At 40.3% G+C, this 22,052-nt stretch overlaps 1 protein-coding gene across 4 annotated transcripts in view; it reads right to left on the reverse strand.

Moving 5' to 3' along the window:
• Nucleotides 1-22,052, reverse strand: part of crtc1a (CREB regulated transcription coactivator 1a) — a 44,732-nt gene that overhangs the window by 8,520 nt on the left and 14,160 nt on the right. The window contains exons 4-14 of one of the 4 annotated variants that reach the window (XM_049599052.1): nt 20,723-20,782; nt 18,336-18,430; nt 16,092-16,168; nt 15,963-16,003; nt 15,339-15,526; nt 15,019-15,164; nt 14,639-14,731; nt 13,677-13,772; nt 7,848-7,952; nt 2,185-2,268; nt 1,904-2,084 (exon numbers count right to left, since the gene is read on the reverse strand). In XM_049599052.1, the coding sequence (XP_049455009.1) occupies nt 1,904-2,084; nt 2,185-2,268; nt 7,848-7,952; nt 13,677-13,772; nt 14,639-14,731; nt 15,019-15,164; nt 15,339-15,526; nt 15,963-16,003; nt 16,092-16,168; nt 18,336-18,430; nt 20,723-20,782 (1,166 nt within the window). Of the gene's footprint in view, nt 1-1,903; nt 2,085-2,184; nt 2,269-7,847; nt 7,953-13,676; nt 13,776-14,638; nt 14,732-15,018; nt 15,165-15,338; nt 15,527-15,962; nt 16,004-16,091; nt 16,169-18,335; nt 18,431-20,722; nt 20,783-22,052 lie in introns of all 4 variants that reach the window. The other 3 variants (XM_049599051.1, XM_049599054.1, XM_049599053.1) reach the window with 3 other exon arrangements.

Below are 22,052 nucleotides of genomic sequence, written 5' to 3' on the forward strand. Positions count from 1 at the left end.
CCACAAACACGAAGAGTATATAGGTGGATTGAGAGAGAGCTGCCCCCCGCCTCTCAAACGCAGATCAAACTATGGAACTAGGCAGTGCTGATGAAGTATAAACCAACATTCTGTTACTGTACTGTCTATTTCATGCCTAAAATATTTTCTGTAACTGATATTTTAAGGTTCCTTTAGCTACAGCCAAGTTACATTTAAGCTTTTTTAAGACTTTTTTAATGCCACACGGAATGAAATTTTGTAAACAATTTTACAGTCTTCAACACTTAAGGGAAAAAAACATGAAACAACACCAATTATTTAGGGTTAGGGACAATTTTGCCCAAATACTGTAACATAAAGATGACTTGTCTTGTGGCAGTGTAATCAATCTACTGTTTACTTCTTTTATTTATTTGACAGTAATTAGTATCTAGCTCCTAAAATGTTCAGGCAGAGGGTACCTGCTGTCGCTCTGGTTGAGGGTGAGAGACTGTCAGTTTATAGTTTGTTGGTCACAGGGAAACAGAGATCTGTGTGGGTACATGAGACCCTAAAAAAGAGGGTGGATCATACTTCCCATGTCTCAGCATTTTGAAAGACTGATTTAAAACACTTAATTTACTTAATTTCTACTGAGGCCTTATTTTTAGATTAATGAATCCAATACCTTTTGAGATTTTTTAAGGATCTGCAGGAACCCTGTATTTTAGTGCAGCTTTTGGAGGAAATTTGAGAGTTTGTAAGCAGGAAGTGGGCGCCATACTGTTTCCTATATTGCAAAACTAAGTGCTGATCAAAGATGAACCAAGACTCTGTTACTGCATCGCGTATTTCACATATTTCTCAAATGTTTTAAGGAACATGTTTAATTGTTTTACTGGCCAGCCGTCATATTATGTTCAGATGAGCCACACACATCATGTCACCCACCAGCGGGAGCGTTTATTGGTTTGGTATAATGCAGTGCATCCTGGTAGCTGTAGGTTTTTCACCTCTTAAACATAAGCAAATACCACAGCCCTTTTTCTCTGTTTTCTTTGGTCACATAGCACCAATTTCAAGAGACTTGCGTCTTTCTACTGCATAGACGGCCCAGTTTTATGAAAAGACCATCTTTCCAGCAATGAAATAATTTTGAAAGGAGGAGAGGGCAGGCTCTGTGATTGTAATTGGAAAGAAATTAATGGCATCAAGTAGAGACTGAATGTTGACAAGCCTGGGTTATGATTTGAGGAGAACTTTCTGTAAGAGGCTTGACATCTTAATTACACATTCCGTTAACAACAGATGCTGCTAATTTTTCCAAACAACTGAGGGGTAACTTAGGGTGAAAAATCCTGTTTCAAATTTGATAGGCTTTTTTTTGGTTGCTGTAACTGTCATTCATGATAAATCTGACAGTCTCTCCCCTATAGATTTTGCCCCAACAGAATTATTTTTACACTGAGTACTTGTGGATTGATTGAAAGCTCCATCACAGATTTGGAAATAACTTTCCTACCTGTGTATGCAGCACTGTCTCGCAGCCAAGTGTGGGATTTGTACATGCTCTCCAGTAATTTAAAGCTCACACTATCACAGTCATTTAAGGATCACCTTCAAATATGTTATTCACCATTGCATGAGTGGCAGATAAACAACAATGCCAGGCAATTTACAGCCAGTTTATGGGGTATGTAATACATTGTAACAGCCCTGCAGTAAATCATAGCTTCTGAGGTTCAGTTTTTGTTGTCACAGTGTCAGAGAAAATGGCAGTATATCAAAATAAACAAGAAAATATGAGGCTTTATTCTGGTGTGGGATTGAAATCCCCACAAAGGTTTTTAACAAAGGTAGCAGCCACAGCAGCGTTCCGCAATTCTCTAAAAGCCACTTGCTGTGAGACTTAAGCGAGCTACATGATATGTAGAAGCAGCACCTGTGAGAATGATGTTGGGGATGTTGCCATGGCTACTGTAGCCCAGCTGCTGCGAGTCCTGAAGGTTGCAATGACCACCAGTCAAACCCATCATGAGCGCCTGGGAGTAGTTGAGGGTGGAGGTCTGGTTATAGAGGCTGTCAGAGCTGATGGGAGTTTCAATCATGTTGAACTGCTCCAACTGGCGATGACAACAGAGAGAAGAATTACAGCTGTATCTCACATGTAAAAGCTCCAAAGCAAGAGCAGAACTAAACATGGACGTTCAGGGCTTTCTGTACCTGTTGTGAGAGAGCACTGGCCTGAATGGACGGGAGCTGCTGGTCGTAGAAGTCTGCAAATACGCTGCCCAGTATGGAGTTATGCTGCAACAACAAACAGGCCAAATCTGTGTGTTTAGACTCTGGTTAAAAAAAAGCTCCTTGTGCAGACCATCAACTACGAACATACCTCATCCAGGCGGCAGAAGTTACACATTTAACATAACAAATGTGGAATATGAAAAAGACAGTCAAAAGCAGCAACAACACTGGAACAATTTACAATATCACCTCACAATAGGGCTGTGTGTCGGCAAGAATCTGGCAGTACCATGCGTATCATGATATAGGGGTTACTATTTGATTTATGATTTATATTGTGATGCTGTATGCAAAGTCATGTTGCAAATTTTTTTTCAAATCTAATTTTAGGAGGTAGCAGAGCTCCCTTTATGATTCTCCCTGTTTTATAGGCCTGTGTTCTTTGTGTTTAGGCTGGCAATATGTTGCTGGATTGAAGTGGAAACGTCAAATGGCTGACGATAGATGATTACACTGCTCTCCAGCAGCTGTTAGAGCTGGGACGATATAAAAGTATCGAATCTCCCAATGTGATGCTATCATGATACTGTGGTGCCAATTCAATATGCATTGTGATTTTTAAATATTGTGACTTGATATTATGATTTATTGTGATTTTTATTCTTTTTTTTTAACACCACACTATGGGAAAAAGTTAACTTCTTCCGTTTTAGAGACATGAGACATATTTTCAAAAACAAAGCACAACTTATGATTTGCTCAGCCCCTCAGTTGGCGAAAGCTTCAGAGATGGACTCAGTAGCAGCTGTAGCAACTCAAATTCAGCCTATGCAGACCCCTGGGCCGGAGTTTACAACAGAGTGGATCTTATGTCTGTGTAGCCGCAGCAACAGAAGTTTTGCCAACCCAGTTTCACTCCCAACTCGTCAAATACTGACACATGATCAGTGGCCCCCTCGACGACACCGATGCATCAAGGCACCCTTTAGCTGTGGTATGAGGTGCACCAGGCGGCAGCATTTTTGGACACGCTAGGGAACTACTGTAGTATGAAGAATGAGAAAGTCTGCATAAGGTGGGCAAATCAAACAAACTCAAGACTTTCACCTGGGAGCCCACTGTTTGTGTCCCATGTGAAACGAGATGTCAATTTAGATGTTTTAACAACATCGTAGTATGCTAAAAAGTGAAACGTGGTACACAAGTCACTTATATCAATTGACGTACGTATGTCACGTAAAGTCTTTTTTTAGAACCCTAACAATGTCCTTTTGTTGTCTAACACTAAGGAATTAAACTTTAAATTAAAACCTTCAAAGTTTTTCCCTACATTGTAAGTTTTCTTTAAAGAAACTGTATAAATCTAACCAGCAAAAACTGCACATTTCCTGTTCAAACAGATGTTTATTTTGAAAAGATACAATGCATATAAGCGTATATTGACACACCATCCCTGAGCATCCAAAACTGACAAAGGAGGGGTACTTAGGGTGTCATATTCAGTATCTGACTAGTTGGAGAGTGGTGGAGAGTTTGAGCTGAGCCTGCTGAATTTAAGTTGCTACTTGAGCAGCTGGAGGTCAATGTCCTCAGATTGTCTGCCATTGTCTGCTTTGTCACTTAAGCTTTGTTTGTTCAGAATCAATACAGTTCCACAAAACATAATATTGTAATACTCAGATGTGTTGATATTTTCATATGTGCAACATATGCATGCAACATCTAGAATTATTTGGGTTGTGTTAGCTAATTCCCAACCATTTCATGTGTGCAAATGCATCCACCTTCTACATGTGTGATGATGCAATACTTGTGTGAATACCGCAGAGACGACAAAGCTGTGCACTCATTAATGATCCTGTAACTCAACCATTAACACATCTTAAATGTAAATGGACAGCACACAAAGAAGAAACAGTCAACAACAGTAATAAACACACAGGTCAGAAGCAACTCCCTCATTTTCACTGAATGTTTAAAGCAAGACGGACATGAACGTGACAGCCCACTGAGGAATTTTTAGCCTGATGTTTCAATTATAAATGTCAACTAAACCAATCCCTGCGGTATTTGCAAAATCTTGCAATATTTATAGTGTTTGCTGTGATATACAAATGCAACAGGCATACATACACTATCACAAGAAATTATGCATGAATATTTTATTAAGAGAACTACTTACAAGATACCCAAGTGGAGGCATTTTCTGATCTCCAGAACACTTAAAACTTACATGGAAAGTATTTAAAAACTGCAAGTGTAATAAGAAACTAAATCAATGACTACATTAATGAATGAGCGTACAAATAAATAAACAAGGGACTTAATTACACAAATAACAACCATTCTTTAACATATCATCCTCCCAAAGGTCAGTATACACTAAATACTCACCAGATGTCAAAAAACAGTCAGCTAAAGATAAGGACAGGGACACCTTACTTTGAAAAGGCTTTGATACGAGCTTCCTCTGCTGCCTTCTGGTCTTGGTGTTTTAATTAACATGGAGCAAATGGAGTGAAATTCACATGAAATAAAGGGAATCATTGAAAATATAATCCCCTTTGTGACTCTATTCTCCCTTCACTGACTCACCCAGTGAGAGCTAATTCTCTTCAAGTTTCTCATTTGAATGTCCTCATTGAACCAGTAACAGGAATTCTCCTATTTCATCATGGCCTCTTAATGTATAAGTAATTGGATCATATTCTCAGCCCGTGCTCCTCCTGGTTCAAAACCAAATTATCTATGTGTGCTGCAGATGTCCCCACGGGGCAGAGCGGGATAATAGAGCACACAGCCTGTCAGTTGTGGTTTAGCCCGTGGATAACCTCGGCACTGCGAGTGTGAGCCGCCTCAGCTGAGGACAGAACTGAGCTGCAAACACCAGGACAAACATGGAAAAAAAAATGCATACACACACTTGCCACATTTCTCTGCATCTCAAACACACACAGTGTCACAAATTCAGTAGAAGCAAATGCTTGTTTAAAATACTGCCTAACTCTCAGGTTAAATGCTGAATCTAAAGCTCTACATAATATACATTTAAACATGTGATTCAAGGTTTTATATCGGGAATGTTTACCTAAAACACTAACAGCACCACTGCTTTAACACAGTTTCAAATCTCAAATGCTTGTACTGAGTCAGATTAACAACCCTGATCCATGTTTACCTTGGGTGTGTTTAGTTTATCGTATGGCACCACCCTGCAAGCAAGGTTCAGTTTGTTGGGATTCAACCATGGGACTGATTGGTGGCTTCTCCCAGAATAAATGCTCGGAGCGGGTAAGATTACCATCTCCCCTTCTTTGCCACCTTACAATCCCCATGCTGGTGCCAAACCACAATAAACACAAAGATCTGATGAACATTAACAACAAACAAACTCCGGTACAGAGTCTTAAACGGCAAGACTGGGGAGGAAACAGTGGAGATGCAACGCAAATACCACAAAAGCAGCAGAGAACGAAGGTCAGGGACACAGCTACATAACAACACATCAACAACACTGAGTGTTCAAAGAGACTGGTGGTCAGATCTGGGCAAAACAGGGACTACTTCATTTTCTACTGCTGTGATTATGACATGCTTATAAAACACCTGTCATAACATGAAAACCACAATTACATGCGTTGTGTTTGTTGGCAAACCTCCACTGAAACTGAATTTCCTGCTATGACATGTTAAAATGCGAGCTGTCGACATGCTCCTGGGGGTCCATGTCATTGGTTCGACATCCCATAAGTCCGATTGTCCGCGGTTCTGAACAGCTTGCGGCGGGCGTATGGTGCGCCGCGACCGGCTTGAGGCGGAGCAGGCTCACAGCTTATGTGTTTGTCACTTTCGTTTTCATTTTAACCCACACCATGATCTTTTCCTGACCCTAACCAAGTGTTTTTTGTGTCTAAACCTAACCAGACCTTAACCACAGGGCATCATGATGATTTCGGAACGGACTTCGGAACAATGAGTTTAATATGGTCGGAACAATGGGATGTCGAACCAATGGGCTGTCGAACCAATGGACTGTTGAACCAATGGGCAGTTCCCGCTCCTGGATCAACATCCCACATCGCATTCCTGGACCAAGATTACAATCAACCAATCACAGCCCTCTGATGTCATCAGTGTGCTGCTCCTGTGCTTGTTTCGCAATTCCTTTGTGCTTCTTTAAAGATAAGCTTGTTTTCCACAATGGGACAAGTAAACAAAGTCCTCAGTAACACTGCAAAAAACCTTGTAGGCTCCTGCGCAGTTAGCAATTAGCTTGCTAACTAGGTTGACTATTCTAATGAGTAAACCTGCCAATAGATGAGAATATTCACGAGCTAGCTTGCTAACAAGTAAGCTTATCTATCTATCTATCTATCTATCTATCTATCTATCTATCTATCTATCTATCTATCTATCTACAAGTAAGCTATCATAGCCTATTGGCAAGCTTACTTGTTAGCGTAGCCAATCCGGCTAGCAAGCTGACTCGCTAACCCTGCAGTAAGGTTGTTGTTTTTTTACTTTCTGTTATTGAGGATTTTGTTCAATTTTACTTCCTTCAATTCGGAAAACTAGCTTAGCTCTGAAGAAGCACAAAAGAATTTTGGCAGCACACATATGATGTCAGAGGCCTTTAATTGGTTGATTGCAATGTTGGTCCTGGAACGCGATGTGGGATGTTGATCCAGGAGCATGTCCAACTTGGCAAAATCACATTGTGCATAGCATATTGATATCAGAAGATCCTTCACCCACAAACTGATTATTCGTATATCAGTTACTCGCCATGAGTTACCTTAAACTGGTGAAGGAAACAGAGAATCCAAAAAAAGTAAATATTGCTCATGAATTAAAGTAAATGGGAACCATGCTAACAACCGCAAAACTATCTCAAAAGATTTGTTTACCATCTCTCACACAACTCCTGCAGTCTCAGATCCAAGTCTCATGTATCCAGTCTTATGCTCGGTACTTCCCAAACACATGCATTTTTGCGAAAACCTTTGTATTTTAAATGCTTCAGTACAAACAGTCTCATGCACTGTAGAGCTGCAGGCCTGGGCATGTGTGTGTCTTTCAATTCTACTCAAGTGGAGCTTAGATGCATGCATGTGCTCAGGTATGCTCAGGGCGTGCAACACGTAGGCATTTTTAAATCATAATACTTTAGCAAAAATGCATGTTTGGGAAATACCGGACATGAGGCTGGATAAATTAGACTGAGATAATACTGCATGAGTTGTGTCCTGCATGAGGAATGTTCGCCTTTTGTGGATTCTCTGTTCATGAAGAAAACGTTTCTTCACGATCTGAACGTAACCCAGGGTGACTAACTAATATACAAATGGTCATTTTGTGGGTGAAGTATTCCTTTAACATGATTTTTGTCCATTTTTCCCTATTCCATACAGAGGCAAAGTAAACAAGTAAAAACTATTTTAAAACTGTTTGAATTTATCTTGCTTGACATAAACTGACATACATCACTTTGCCCAGATCTGCTAACGTCAACACAATACAAGCAGCTATGGGGGGGGGGGGGGCAGCCACAGAGCTCTACTCGGCAACGATAACCACAGGACTACGATGCAGGGGACGGTGACGTTTATACAGAGCGAGCTCACTGGTTCACACGCCCTTACTTGAGGCGAGCCTCCAGGTGAGAAGCCTTGATTGGAGACGGGGGAGGTTGGAGACTGATTGGCAGAGGATCCGACCCTACTGCGGTACTGTTGGAGGGAGGAGGCCTGATACAAGAGGACATGTTTGAGTTATTGACAGAGGGGGACGTCCTTTACTGGCGTCTGTGTGTAAATGTGGTCATACTGGATATGGAGCTTTGTGACATGTATGTTTGGTGTCAGCTGGAAGTATAGATGCACTGATTCAAGACTGATACTGGGTATCAGGCCGATACTGACTTAAATAGCTTGATCAGGCATCAGTGACAATGGGTCCAATCTGTTCAATTTGTTTCTTTATTTATGTTTGATTACACGTTTTACTGCTTCAGAAGCACACAGCTTATTAATTAAACGTGTAGTTAGTGACTTTTACAAAAATACCTTTTTCTGTCATATTTGCTGAAAAATTGTCACCATATCCACACAGTACATCATCTTCCTTCTTCTACTCCTCCCAATGGCCTTACTCCATATGAACAACAACAACCAATCAGGGGCAAGGAGTCTCTAACGCAGCTGTCAGTCATGTCAATCACTGTTCGTGAACTGCTGTTACCTGTCAAACTAGGCAATGCTGATCAAATATGAATAAAGATTCTGCAACCGCATTGCCTATTTCTCACTTCATTTTAGTGTACTGTTTAGCTGTGACATGAGAAACTGTGTGACTGATCCACCATGTTGGAAACAGTCGAGCCGAAACAGAGCACCGCCCAATGGCTGGGTCACAAACTTTCTCATTTTACAGCTAAACAGTACACTAAAATATGTTTATGAAAACATCTGAGAGAATAGCTAATGCAGCAACAGAATCTTGATTCATATTCAGGGTTGGGTAGTAACAGATCATATGTAATCGGGATCAGATGACGAAAAATAAGTAACTAATCAGAACAGACAACATCTTTAAAATATGGCAATTAGAAAACGATGAGACTGTTTTTCATGGTAACCAGTGCTCCATTAACTTATGAAAACCCACGTGTTCCACTTTGTGCTGCATCTAAGAACAGTGTTGAGTTAAGATGGAAGATTCGAGCAGAAGCAGTCTTAATATGGGGTGGCTGCGGCTCAGAGGTGGGCCGGGCTGTCCAAGAATCGGAAGATTGGCAGCATCTCCAGTACACATGTCAAAGTATTCTTGGGCAAGATACTGAACCTCAAATTGCTCCCAGTGGCTGTTCCATCTGTGTGTGAGTGTGTGTGAATGGTCAGGTGGCACCATGTATGGTAGCCTCAGCCACAAGCATATGAATGTGTGTGTGTGTGTGTGTGTGTGAATGGGTGAATAAGACATGTATTGTTAAAGTGCTTTGAGTGGTTGAAAGACTAGAAAACGTTATACAAGTGCAATCCATCTGCCATTTATTTGTGGAACTCAAATATTTGTGTCTGCGTCCATTTGTATTTAGATTATATTTATATTTTTTTGGAATCCAATGGATTATGTTACTGATTAAAGTAATCTGATCAAGCTCATATTTGATCAGCCCTACCTAGTTTGATAGTTTGACCACAGTTCACAAGCAGAGATTGACAGGCTTGACAGCTGGCGGCTGTGATAGAGACTCCTCGGCTCTGATTGGTTGTTTTTTTCTTTAAGCCATGGTAGAATCTAGCTATTACCATCAGAGGCACAAAGAGGAGGCAGAAGAATCTGATTTTTTCACAGACTGTCTGTCTCATGTAATCCTGTGTGGATGTAGTGACAGTCTAATATGACAAAAGTTATCAGCTGTATCTTTAAACACTGGCATCAGTATCAGGACTCGATATCAGCAGATACTCAAAGCCCAGGTATCAGTATCAGGATTGAAATAGTTGGATCTGTGCATCCTTCACTGGAAGTCATAAACAGCAGGGACCCTGTCTGAGGAATCACTAAAATATTGATTCCCTCTTTCTAATGGTTGTAACCCATCATACTCATACCATCTAATGCTGAAATGAAATTAAAATAATTATAGTGGTGAACATCAAGTACCACATGTCACATCAATGCATTAATAATTCTGAAAAAGATCTGGGAGAAACAGAGAACACTACAGGGGATTAATTAGGAGAGGAAAAATGTTGCCAGCAATCCAAGCTAACCAACTGAACGCTGTAAACTGGAGGATCAGAGAGAAGCGACTCGCTTTTGTTCTCTTCTGTCATATCTGCCTTTTTTTTCAATCTCCTCATCCAACAAAATCAAAAGGAGAATATTTACACAAACTAAAAACAACAACTATTTCTATTCTGATCACAAAATCAACTTGACTTGAAGGGAAACTTAGGTAGTTTTCAACCTGGATCCTTGTTTCCTCGTGTTTTTGTGTCTAAGGGACGAATGGAGAGAACAGTTTTTGAAATTGGTCCAGTACTGAGAGAGAGCAGCCACAGCAGCAAAACTGGCTTTAATGTAGTCCCTACGTATGTCGTGTATGTCCTCTGACAGTGCTTGTTTTTTGACAGCGACCGGCTCAGATTGTTGTTTTAAGTGTTACGGAAAGGATCCCTACGGAGAAAGAAATGCTTTTATTTATCTTTCACTGATGCAGTCTGTTTGTTGGTGTGTGTAACCAAGTCACGGAGAAGTCTTGCTCTGAAATCTCACAGACTTTTCCACATTGTTTAAATCAGCTAAATATTCAGATTCAACCGTGACATTGAAAATCTTTTAGATAATACTGAGCTACTCTTTATGTACTCTGCAACTCCTCTGTCCAACTCTCACTAACATTTCCATGGTTGTATTTACAATACTGTCTCCTGGAAATTACATCTGTATGTTACTTAAGTGCTTTCTTAATTACGTTCTTGTGGCAACAGCTGGATTACGTTCAGAGACAATGTTTCTGTCAGGTAACAAAACACATTCTTGTATCTCTTAGACTTCAGAAGAAGATAGTTGGGGAGGAAGGCGGACTAGACACTAGCTGTGCATTCCTATAGCCATACTACCATACTATATAGCAGTGGTTCCCGGCTGGTGGGTCATGGTCCAAAAGTGGGTTGTGGGTCCGTTTTGAATGGACCGCAAGTGACTCGCAAAGTGTCACGTTTGTAAAAAACACACTTTATTTTTAAATACCGTGAATTTCTGGCACAACGCTTTTACTTTGAAATGCTGTTTCTTGCTGTAGATAGAGTCACAAACTGACAGATAACTGACAGAGACAACAAACTAGTTCGAAAACATGGCCAAATGCAAGTATGACGCTGAGTGTATTAACTGTGTGGACCTTGAACTAATGATTAAGGAGAAATTTGGACCCCATAGGTGGACCAGTTGGGAACCACTGCTATAAAGTATGCCAGAAGATTTAGTAAGTCCCAATACATAGTATGTGGAAGGCTGTATGCCAAAAATACCAGGATCTTCTACTACATCTGGTTGTATTATGCAATATACATACCAGCATGCTTTACTTGCTATTCTGACCCACAATCCTCTGCGCAACGGAAGACTCCACAGAGCCACAAACAGATGACAGCTGACTGACAGCTCTCAGAGGCCGCAATGATAGCTGACAGCAAATTCAAGTAAATGATGACCAGTTGAGTAATAATAAGAATATTAATTGTGTAAATGAACAAAATAATCATAAAGATTACTAATAACAAAAGGACTTAACTATGAAAATAACTGATAGAGACCTTAATATGTAATTTTACTGTGGTGAATATAGCACATTAGATTCTACCTTGTATGCAGTTATACCTTAAAAATTAAAACTACATATATTGCAAAGTAACAGCAAAAGCAGATCTCTCTGAATTGACCTATGTCTCTGGCGAGCTCAGTGAAAGGCATTTTGTTTATCTCCAAGGTAACAAACATATGAGCAAGAGGGTCAAAGTTCTGGCTTTAATGTTATGAGGAAGTAGTATGTCCCGATGGTGTGCACACTGCATGCAACAGTATGTACTTTTAATGCAGCTGCAGTTTGTGTGTGATTCAAAACGCACCCTAGCAACTTTAGGTTCGCTTCCAGGCTCCTGCCTTAGGTTTAGGCAACAAATACACTTTGTTTGACTACAGTACTGTAGTTTTTAATGAACATTTTGCTCATACATTCAGTACCGACATTTTTGCAACATGCCTGTTACATTAATACACAACATTTCCTATTTATCTTAACAGGAAATGTAATCTGCTCAGCATTGCATTTCCCCCAAAAAGTATTTCCTGTGTCAAATTAGTTGTATGTAAACATAATTTCTAGGAGGCAGCTAAGATTTCAGAACAAGACTTCTCCTTGAGTGAGACTTGGTCACAACAACAACCAGACCAGTGATAAGTAAAGAAAAATGTTTCATTTCTCCATAGGTTCCTTTCCATAATGTTGTCAAACACTTAAAATAACAATCTGAGCCTGTCAATGGCAAAAACAAGCACTTTTAGTGGACACAAATTTATGTGGTTACATCGCAGCCTGTTTTGCCGTTGTAGCTGCAGCCCTGTTGCTCAATACTGGACCAGTTTCAAAAACTGTTTATCCATAAGTCACTTAGACACAAAAACATGGGAAAAAAAGATCCAGGTTGAAATTAATCGAAGTTTCCCTTCAAGCAACACACAACCACAAGTGTGGAAAGTAAAATATCAAGGTTACTATCACAGTAAATAACAGATAAACTATCAAGTCATGTGTATCAAATGATACCGATAATCTCTTATCACTCAAAAGCCAACAGGAGTTCAAACCTCCACATTCCTAATAGATAAGCTATCAAAATACTGGTAGCATGAGATAGAGAAGTGATAAAGCAGTTCAAGGTCTCTGGATTCACACATGAACTCATGCAATGATCATTTCTGAAGTAGACCTGTTTGAAAGTTTCCATTAACTTGTTTCAGACCTAAAATCATCTCAGGAAACAAAGTAAATACAGGTTGAAGAATTAAGAAGGTGAGTTTCTCATATTTGTGCTTAAATTAACGGAGAGTTAAGTCTAAGCTGGTGTCGTGCTGTGTTTCCTCACAGTGCTTCACTTGACCCCACACTGCAATAATTGAGACCAAGAGAATGTAGGCCACTTCATTTCTGCAGTTCTCCAAACACATTCCCACTGCAGCAGAAGAAGAGCAGTGAGAGCCAAGATCTGAAGGACACGCCGTGCCTCGCAAAAGCATTTAGACTTCTTGATGTTGTGCACATTTTGTTGAGTTTTTATTTAATCAATTTAGGAGTTTTAGTCTCAGTTCTGTGAAAAGCATGTAAAGTTAAATAATTAATTCTGGTTCAATTTCACAATAATACACATTTCTTCAGATGTTAGTGATTGCTGTACAACTCAGGCTTTCCACAATAAATGCACTCTGAGAGCAACTTCATATCACAATAAAGTGTACACAATGTCAAGGTGTCTGAGTGTGTATTGTGGAGACCAACACACTGATGTGAACAGAGCACATATTTTAGGAAATAAATCTTCAAACCTTGAGGCAAATTACTGTTTACCATTTAATACAGCTCAAACACTGATGCATGCAATGATTTTTCCTCATCTCATACTGCATAACGTCAACATCCCTTTACAGCCAGTTCTGGACAAGAAACCACTTACAACGTCATCATTGCAAGCAGCAGCTTCTACACCCGCCAACTGTATCAGCGTGCAGAAGGAGGTGTGCATCTACTGCTAGCTCACTTAGCACCACATCTGCGTCTGCAACTCTTAATTCTCCCTTTCGAATAACTAATAATAAATAAATGAAATAATGCGAACCAGCCAGGAGGAACAAAGTAATCACTGTGATATACTGATGTGATGCAGACGGACGCGTCCACTGCTCACCGTGTTCATGTCCATGGTCATGTTGTTTTGTGAGGATGTCTGGTTGTCTGACGTGGAGCAGGAGTTCACAGAGGACGGCAGCTGGACCAGACCTGTCTGCTGGAAAATAAAGAGTGGGGTCATAAATAGATACAGACATCATGTAGTCATCAAGGGAGACTTTATAGTAGTAGTAGTAGTAGTATGGGCTTATCACAGATTGAGTACATCACTATCAGCTTTTACAGTGTGCTGGCAGATATGTGAAATTAATTAGCATTATATAAACGGCTACAGGCTGCATTATTGTGTATATTAGGAGTTTACAGCTAATTTCAAATGATTTACTGTTCAAAATTTGCTGCAATCTAACTGTCATTTTTGACAATAATGTTTAACAGTGAACTTTTAAAATAGCACTTCCATAAATGGATTTGAAGAATAGTTTCTGGAGTTGTTTGCACTATTACAATATTTTTATGCTTAAATAATGATAACTGTGTTAAGAAAACACAACATTACTCAGAATAAGACATCACAGACGCCTCGTTTTTCACTTGTGACCAAATCAACAAATCATGTTTGGATCACTAATTTATGAACTGCTGCTGCTGAACATCAGAGTACGTCTTCATCAAAGGGGTTTTCATCAGGATGTGAAGTGTTGATCTACGGACAGAGAAGAGTTTCCATCCAAACTGATGGATTTGATTGCTACATCTTAATGATCAGATTTATATTAGCTTTCTGCACGTAGTACAATCAGTGTGGGAGAGACTGTGACGTAGAGAAATGTCTGCAAAGGTTTAACCACAACAAGGTCTGTGACCTGCTGAAGAATACATTTGTTCTATTAATTTATTCAAGTGACATACTTTTTTGCATAAAATGGCCCCTTTATTCTGATTAATAAAATTATTCCAACAGAAAAACTGCTTGAAGAATTAAGGAACTAATGGACTGAGTGCCGGAGGGAAACTCACTTGCTGGCTCTGGTGGGTCTGCGATGACGGCTGCTGGTTGAAGAAGGCGTACTGAGACAGCTGCTGCTCAAGGTTCATGGCATTGATGGCCGCCTGGGGAGGAGCACAGAAACATACAAGTCGTAAGGTTCTGATACCTTGTAGGAAATGCATATGTTAATGCTCAGTAGAGTGTTTTCCCCTTTTTAACCTTTAAATCAATCTTTAAAATCAATAATTTTATAGCTATCTAATAAAAAGCATAGCCTCATAACCCTACTCAACAAGGGGTCAATGTGAACCAGTGGGAATTGTCTAAAATAAATTAAACCAAACATTCAGTAATCAATGAAGCTGGTTGTTTTGGGAAGCTGAGGTCATGGCAGAGAGCGCAGCTGTACCTGAGAGAGAGTGAGAGGTGGAGATGTCGGGGAGAGCTGCAGGTTCTGGTGCTGGTGGGAGTCTCCTGCATTCAGGATGAGAGGAACCATGTTGTCCTGCCCAGGCTGCATTTCCATGGTTACTGTGGGCTGAGAGGTGTTCACTCCTACCCATCACACAGAGAACGGCAGGAGGAAAGAGTTTTTTAAAAGCACACACAGAGTCGCAGAGAAATTGGCACCAGACAGTGCTAAACGTTGAAACGATAAGCCAGTAATATCCTGCACAAAATGATGGGAAGACATGTTAAATGTAAGCAGAGCGCTGTCGGGGGTGTCACCTTGCGTGCTGGCCAGATTCTGTGTGCTGTTGGAGGCGCTGAACGAGGCGGTCGCATCATCTGTGTCGAGCGGGGTGGGCAGCGGAGGAGGAAACTGGATGTTGGTCAGGTCGGGAAGAGAACCGCCAGTGTTGTGGGCTGCTGGTTTTAATAAAGGTGTCAACTGCTGGTCCGGAGACGGGAATATGCTGCAGGAAACAGACGGCTGCTGTGAACTCGTCGGCAATGATGAGCTTAAAACACTCAGCTGGCTGATGTCGATGATGAAATGAAGGAACAGACATCTAAACACTGGGTTTCTCATGCGAATCACTGAGCAACATTTGAAAGTGTTTTCCAATAATACCAACAACTCCAGAGATATTTGGAAATCATGCATTTGGCGAGTGGTACTTTTGCAAATGCGTTGGCTCCACGCTGTTATTACTTTGGCGGAGTAAAAGAAAATTATGTTTAATTACAGTCAGATGGCTTCAATTTCATCTGATGTGAGTAAATATGCACTTAATGTGGGGCTGCCTCTGCATACTAAAATGCCATTTTTCACTTCACCATGCAAGATTAGGACTTCAGAAAACATTTCCTCACACCAGTTCTTCACACGTAAACCAGTAAAGTACTCACTGAATCCCTGGAACTTTGCAGGGCTTGGACCTTGAAAAGTTCTGTGGAGAAAACAAATAATTTAAAACCAGAGTGTGAAGAGTGAAGACCACAGATAAAAGCTGATTTATGTGAGAGCAGAAATGTCACCTTTTTGCACTCCCAGTTCTGATCTTCATCATCCTCTTGTTTGATTGCTTCAGCCCCTGGTACAGTGAGAAGGAGAACTGGGGAGATGGAGAGAAAAAATCTCCTCAGTCTCTTGGGTTTACAGATGTCCAGACTGTTTGAGCTTATAATAATCACAGCCCACATGTCCTCAGTTTATATGATCGAGTGATTTTTAAATGCAAAAGAAAAAGCCCAAAGAAGAAAAGAAGGAAGTAAGGAAGAGATTACAAAAATAGGATGGAGGAAAAAAGAAATGTAACATTAAGAAATAAAAATGTAAAGGTATACTACGCAGGATTGTTGGTTACTGTTTGTGAACACGCTCACCAGCAAAAGTGAACGTGAAAGCCAACCCCAGATTCCCTTGTTTGGCATTTCGCCTCGCTATGTTTGCGTCTTTCTGGGTGCTGTGTCTCTCGAGCCCCTTTCACATATGCATTGCAAACATAGACATTACCCAGAGGAGCTGTATGTGAGAACATAAATGTCTGAACCAACTGATTCAGACATTAAACAGATTTTACCGTGCCAGCTCCCTGGTACAAACTCTGTGTAATGTATAACTGAGAGCATACGAGAATAGAGCAGGTAATTGTCCAGAGGATTTACAGTGTGACATTTCTAAAATGCAGCTCACACAAAACTATAAGAAAACAAACATTTGAGGTTGAAGAGGAAGGGTCATTTACACGAAGGTGGCAACGAAAATGTCAAACTGGAGAGATGACGAGGTTCAGGACCTTCTGTCGGTAAGGGCCGACAAATTAAAGAAATGTCAAGAGACTCTGTTGTTAAGGACCAAATTATGAACTGGCTACAGGAACCGTGGAGTAATCTGCGTCACATTCTGCCTCCTGCAAGCTTTACCCAGATGCCACCCCTCACCTAAATCAACTGGAGTATTTAGGTGAGAACGCTTCTGACACAATCTCCTGGTGTGTGCTACATGTGTGAAAGAGAAACTCCTGATAACGTCCAGATCTGATCCTCCAGACACTGCCAGGAGTTCATATGAGAAAACAGCTTTGGATGCATGCTGCTGACAGTCTGGAAACTGGTTGCTACCTTTTTATAAAGCCCCAACCTCACCTGAGCGCTGTGGGGTCACACACCTTAAACGTAGCGAGCACAGAAAATAAAAAGAAATTAAAAATATACAGGCAGAGGGCAGAGTCTCTGCAGAAAAATATACCAACACACACTTCCAGTAGGTCATAAGTGATGATCTTCTGTATGATTCTATTGGAAAATTTTGCATAGTACACCTTTAAATACTGGATGACAGTACTGTAGCCTGACATCACCCTGTCAATCATTTTCAGTTTCTAGCAGGCGTTATCAACAGGCACAGACCAAAATACCTCGAGACATAATCAAAGCAAAAAAACATGATGTAGCGCTGAGTGACACATACATGTTGTGGTGGTGCTTGGTTCATTTTCAAGCAGGAAAAAATGGCAGTCTGGTCACAAACTTTTCTCAGATTTCAGCTAAGCAGGACACTAAAATATGTTTCGGGAAACACTTGAGGCGAGAAATAGGCAATGCAGTAACACAATCTTAATTCATATTTTATCAGCTCATCTAATACCCGCCCCATCTTAGAAAAACAGTTGTGATTGGCCTGCCCAGGATCTAGCTCGGGTGGGAATCTGTTTGAACTCGAGGGGGACCAGACACATCTGCCAGAGCAAATAAAACATTAGCTCACAGATTCGTCTGGTTCCCACACTAGCAATAATGTGCAAACCCCCAAAAAATGTCAACAACAGGCTCCTGAAATTAAAATAATCGTCCATTAGCAGTAAAATCCATCCGACACTCAGATGCACTCATTCTCAGCAGTCATTTTGCTCCTCTGCCTTCAAAGCCACATTCAGACCCTTTCATCACACACTGGAGGCCACTCTACTGAACCGCCAAGAGAAGCAGCAGAAAAAAAACCCCACGACAAATAAACAGGCTTACAACAAAGCAGCCCCACCCACCACCACCTACTGCAGACAATGAGAGAAAAACACCTGAGCAGCTGGGTTAAGAACTGACTCATCAGAACCAGCTTGTACATTATAAATTAACTATAAGAGCTTATTTTAACACAATTTCACACTTATCTCAACCCACTGGTCAATATTCAATAAACAACATGCCCCTGAGTATGTTCTTAATTACCCTGACCTCATGAAAGTTTTAATTAAAACTTTACATTGAGACAAAGCGTACCTCTTTTTGGCTGGAGCTCCTGTGATCCTCCAGTGAAAGAGGCCTGCTGGGCAGGAGTTAATGTGCTCTGGTGCAGTGCTGAGTCAGAGTTTGTCCTGCAGCACAAGAATAAAACAAAACAAAACAGAATTACCGCCTCGTGGTTGTATGCCTCCGCCAACCAGTCAAGTTCCAGTTTACATCCATGTCTGTCCAGACTCCTGAAATATTTGTAGTAAAGACTTTGAAGGAATTTAATAAAAAGGTATTAAGTGTATATTTTGATGATCATTATCACTGTATTGGCATGTATGATTCCAGTGAATAATTTTCAGTAAAAAAAAAAAAAAACACGCCCTCTTCACTGAGAGACAATTTTTACAGAGAAGTGCAGAGGACTGATAGAGAGTTTTGTCACATGGTGAAGCTCAATATCAGCAAAATCAATAAGCTACCAGAGGAACAGGAACACGGTGAGACACAGTTGTAGCCATGAAAGTAAGACAATTCTCCAAATATGGATGTTACTGTCAAGAAGCTACTAATTCTAAAACATGGATGCTTCACACATGTCTTCAAGCTGGCGGCATAGAAGATCTACACCAGTGATCGTCAATTTATGGCCCGTAGGGTGCTGGGTGGTCCACCAGCACCTTACTGGGTGTTTCTCAAAGTCAAGGATCCGAGAATGACTGAATTTCAAGGATGCTACGTTATCAAATCCGGCCTAAGGACTGCTCCAATATCAAGGATCCTTCAAATTCCACCAGAGACTGAGTCCTTCTTTAGAGAAATTTCAAAGATGCATGTGTGGATCCTCAGCAGATACAAAGCACCCACAATTCTTTGTGCACGTTTGCTGGAAGTGAAGGCAGAGGCTCTTCGTTTTTATCATACAAGCATAAAAAAATTACTGACAGAAACCTCCTAATTTATGCTTTCCAATGTGTCCGCTGCCAAATAAACACATTTCTAAAATACTATGATTTAGATAATAAGGTATTTAAATTAATCATTTACAGCAGAGATGGAGCGCTAAGTACCACAAAAGTTTCATTGAGTCTACCTGTTTGTTTTTTTAAGCAAAATCCAGAAATATATTCCCCCTAAAAGTTACATGACTCTGAAAATACTACCTACATTTGTTCAAACTGTACATCGGAGAGTGCCAAAATTATCACAGTACCCTGAAACCCCCTCAGTTTGCTGAGGGTTAATGACGCACACCTGGGGAAACTTGTTAGCCTGTTCCAATGTGTGTTCACCACATGCTAGGAAGGACTCTTGCCTCTGTGGGACTCGGCCAAGTGATTCACACTGAGAATTTTTGTTTTGTACTTTGAACGTGAATAATCAAAACAGAGTTTATTTTTATCTAAAAGAAGTGCTATCGGGCTAATTATTAATATATTAATAATTGATGTTTGTTTATCAACTGGCCCCTGGAATCCTGTCATTTTGCAAAAGTGGCCACCGGGCAAAGCAAGTTGAGTCTCAATGACCTTTCCAATCAGCACAGTTTCAAGATGGATGCCCAAGATTAGTGCCACCAATTCAGTATCTGAACAAATGTCTCTCCTGCTGTTGTTCTGAGTTATGATGTTGAGTAATGGCCAAAAAAATTAAAAAAAAAAAACCCATTGTGATGTCACAGTGAAGCTGACCTTTGACCTCTTGGATACAAAATGTCATTACCTAATCAAAACAGTACAAGAGTGGCTAGGTGTGCCTGTTCCTGAATCAGTTCAACTTTGCCTATTGGGGGACAGGTCAACCTTTGACCACCAAAATCTAATCAGCTCATCCTTGAACCCTAGTGGATGTCTGTGCCAAATTTGAGGAAATTTCCTTAAAAGAGTTCCTGAGGTACTGTGTTCACAGGAATGAGACATTGGAAAGGACGTCCCATAAACATAATGCCTCTGTCAACAGCTCTTGCTGCCATGGAGGCATAAAAAACACACAATGCTGTAGTGAAATCTAAAAAACAACAAGCAGAGAAAAATACTCATTACCCAGTTGAAATTCTATACAGCACATACAAACGATTCTTCAAGTGTTAAACCATGAATAAACCAACAATTATCAACACAATGACGTCATGCTGATGGATTTTCAAACACATACAGTGAGTAATGTGCAGCTGTCACAACTGCATCCAAAATGTTTGATTATTTAAGATTTTTGAAATCTAAACGCAGCCTTTTATCCATGATGGTTAGTCATTAAATGTTAATCTATGCAGTATGTTTTCATAAATTAGTCTTTTTAAAAGTCTTGTGTTATGGTACAACTCAGAGTTATTAACGCAGGCTGTGCGAAGACTTCATTATTATCATGATTAAAAGAGTAAACAGGAAGATAATAGTCATACACAGACAGTTTCTCATCCTCCGAGGCTGTCTTACCTCCTCCAACTGGTATCAGGTGGTGGTGACAGATATACTGAACCATATGGGCAACTGTCAATGTGAGATCGCAGGTTAAGAAAATACAGCTGGAGATGGGAAGTCTTGGCACATTTAATGTATTCGGTCCTGTGAATTCTTTCAACATGAGGAGATATAATGGCAGAACACAGTGTTGGTGGTATCTCAGCTAAACCATCAACATGAGGGATGATGAACGGTGAGCTTCACATCATCATCTGATATTTGTCAGGGTTTAATCTGCAATACTGCCTGGCTCACGATACACGCTGCTTATTACAGACATCCTTTACAAGCACAGTCACAATTTGGCTTTAATTAATTACAGGCTGGAGCATGCAATAAACAAGGTGAGTAATTCTGCAGCCATAGAAACATCTGTAACATCCGTGAGCTACATTTAGGTACATGTGTACCTAAAGGTTTCTGACAGCCCACTTGTACAACTGGTCCATCTGAAATGACTGGGAGTGCATATACTTAATGAATTTTTATTAAAAAAAAAATCAATTTAAATACACAATAGAGACTGTAAAAAAGTTTCTCTTCTTAGAAAAAGTAAAAGACAACTTTTATTACACTACAATCATGTGTGTAACAACTTAGATCAATTTTTTTAAAACCTTTCTGATCTTTGGACCCTTATGGGCTTAAGTAACATAAATAATCAAGGATTGGACACATATTCCGACTTATTGACTGCTTCAAAAGTAGGGAGTCAAGTTTTTTTCCACCTCTATTGTTTACCATGCCAGTAAATCTGAATGAATTACACTCCCGCCCCAGGACGCAGACTGACCAATCATAGCATGTGCTCCATTGACTCTAATGCAGTCGTTTCAGATTTCCTTCATTTTCAGGCTGGTTTTGTGGATTTGTAGCTAAATGTTGTGCCTGGGGCACGTCGTGTATTAATGATACTCGTTACCTGGAGAGGTTGGAAAAAGATATATGTTTCTTCCCTGTTCCAAAACCAAAATCAAACCCTGAAAAGTGTAGGGTTAGCTAGCTAGCTACTGAAGATATAGCCTACTGAATGTATACACATGCTGTTTTTGCTTTTTAATGATTATAACAGTGAAACAAAGACCGACCCTGCTGTACAGGAACCAGTGAAGCGAAGCAGGGAAACTTTGCTGATATTCAACCAGCTGTGTGTCATCACAGTGTGAGCAGATGAACGCTGTTTGACAAAGTAATAAATTGCAATATATTGTATCATGACTTATGTATCAGGATAATATCATATCATCGGGCCTCTGGTGATTTCCACCACTAGTGCTGACAGGGTCGACAAAATATTTTAATA

Source organism: Epinephelus fuscoguttatus, linkage group LG15 (genome assembly GCF_011397635.1).
Source record: "Epinephelus fuscoguttatus linkage group LG15, E.fuscoguttatus.final_Chr_v1".
Classification (NCBI taxonomy): domain Eukaryota; kingdom Metazoa; phylum Chordata; class Actinopteri; order Perciformes; family Serranidae; genus Epinephelus; species Epinephelus fuscoguttatus.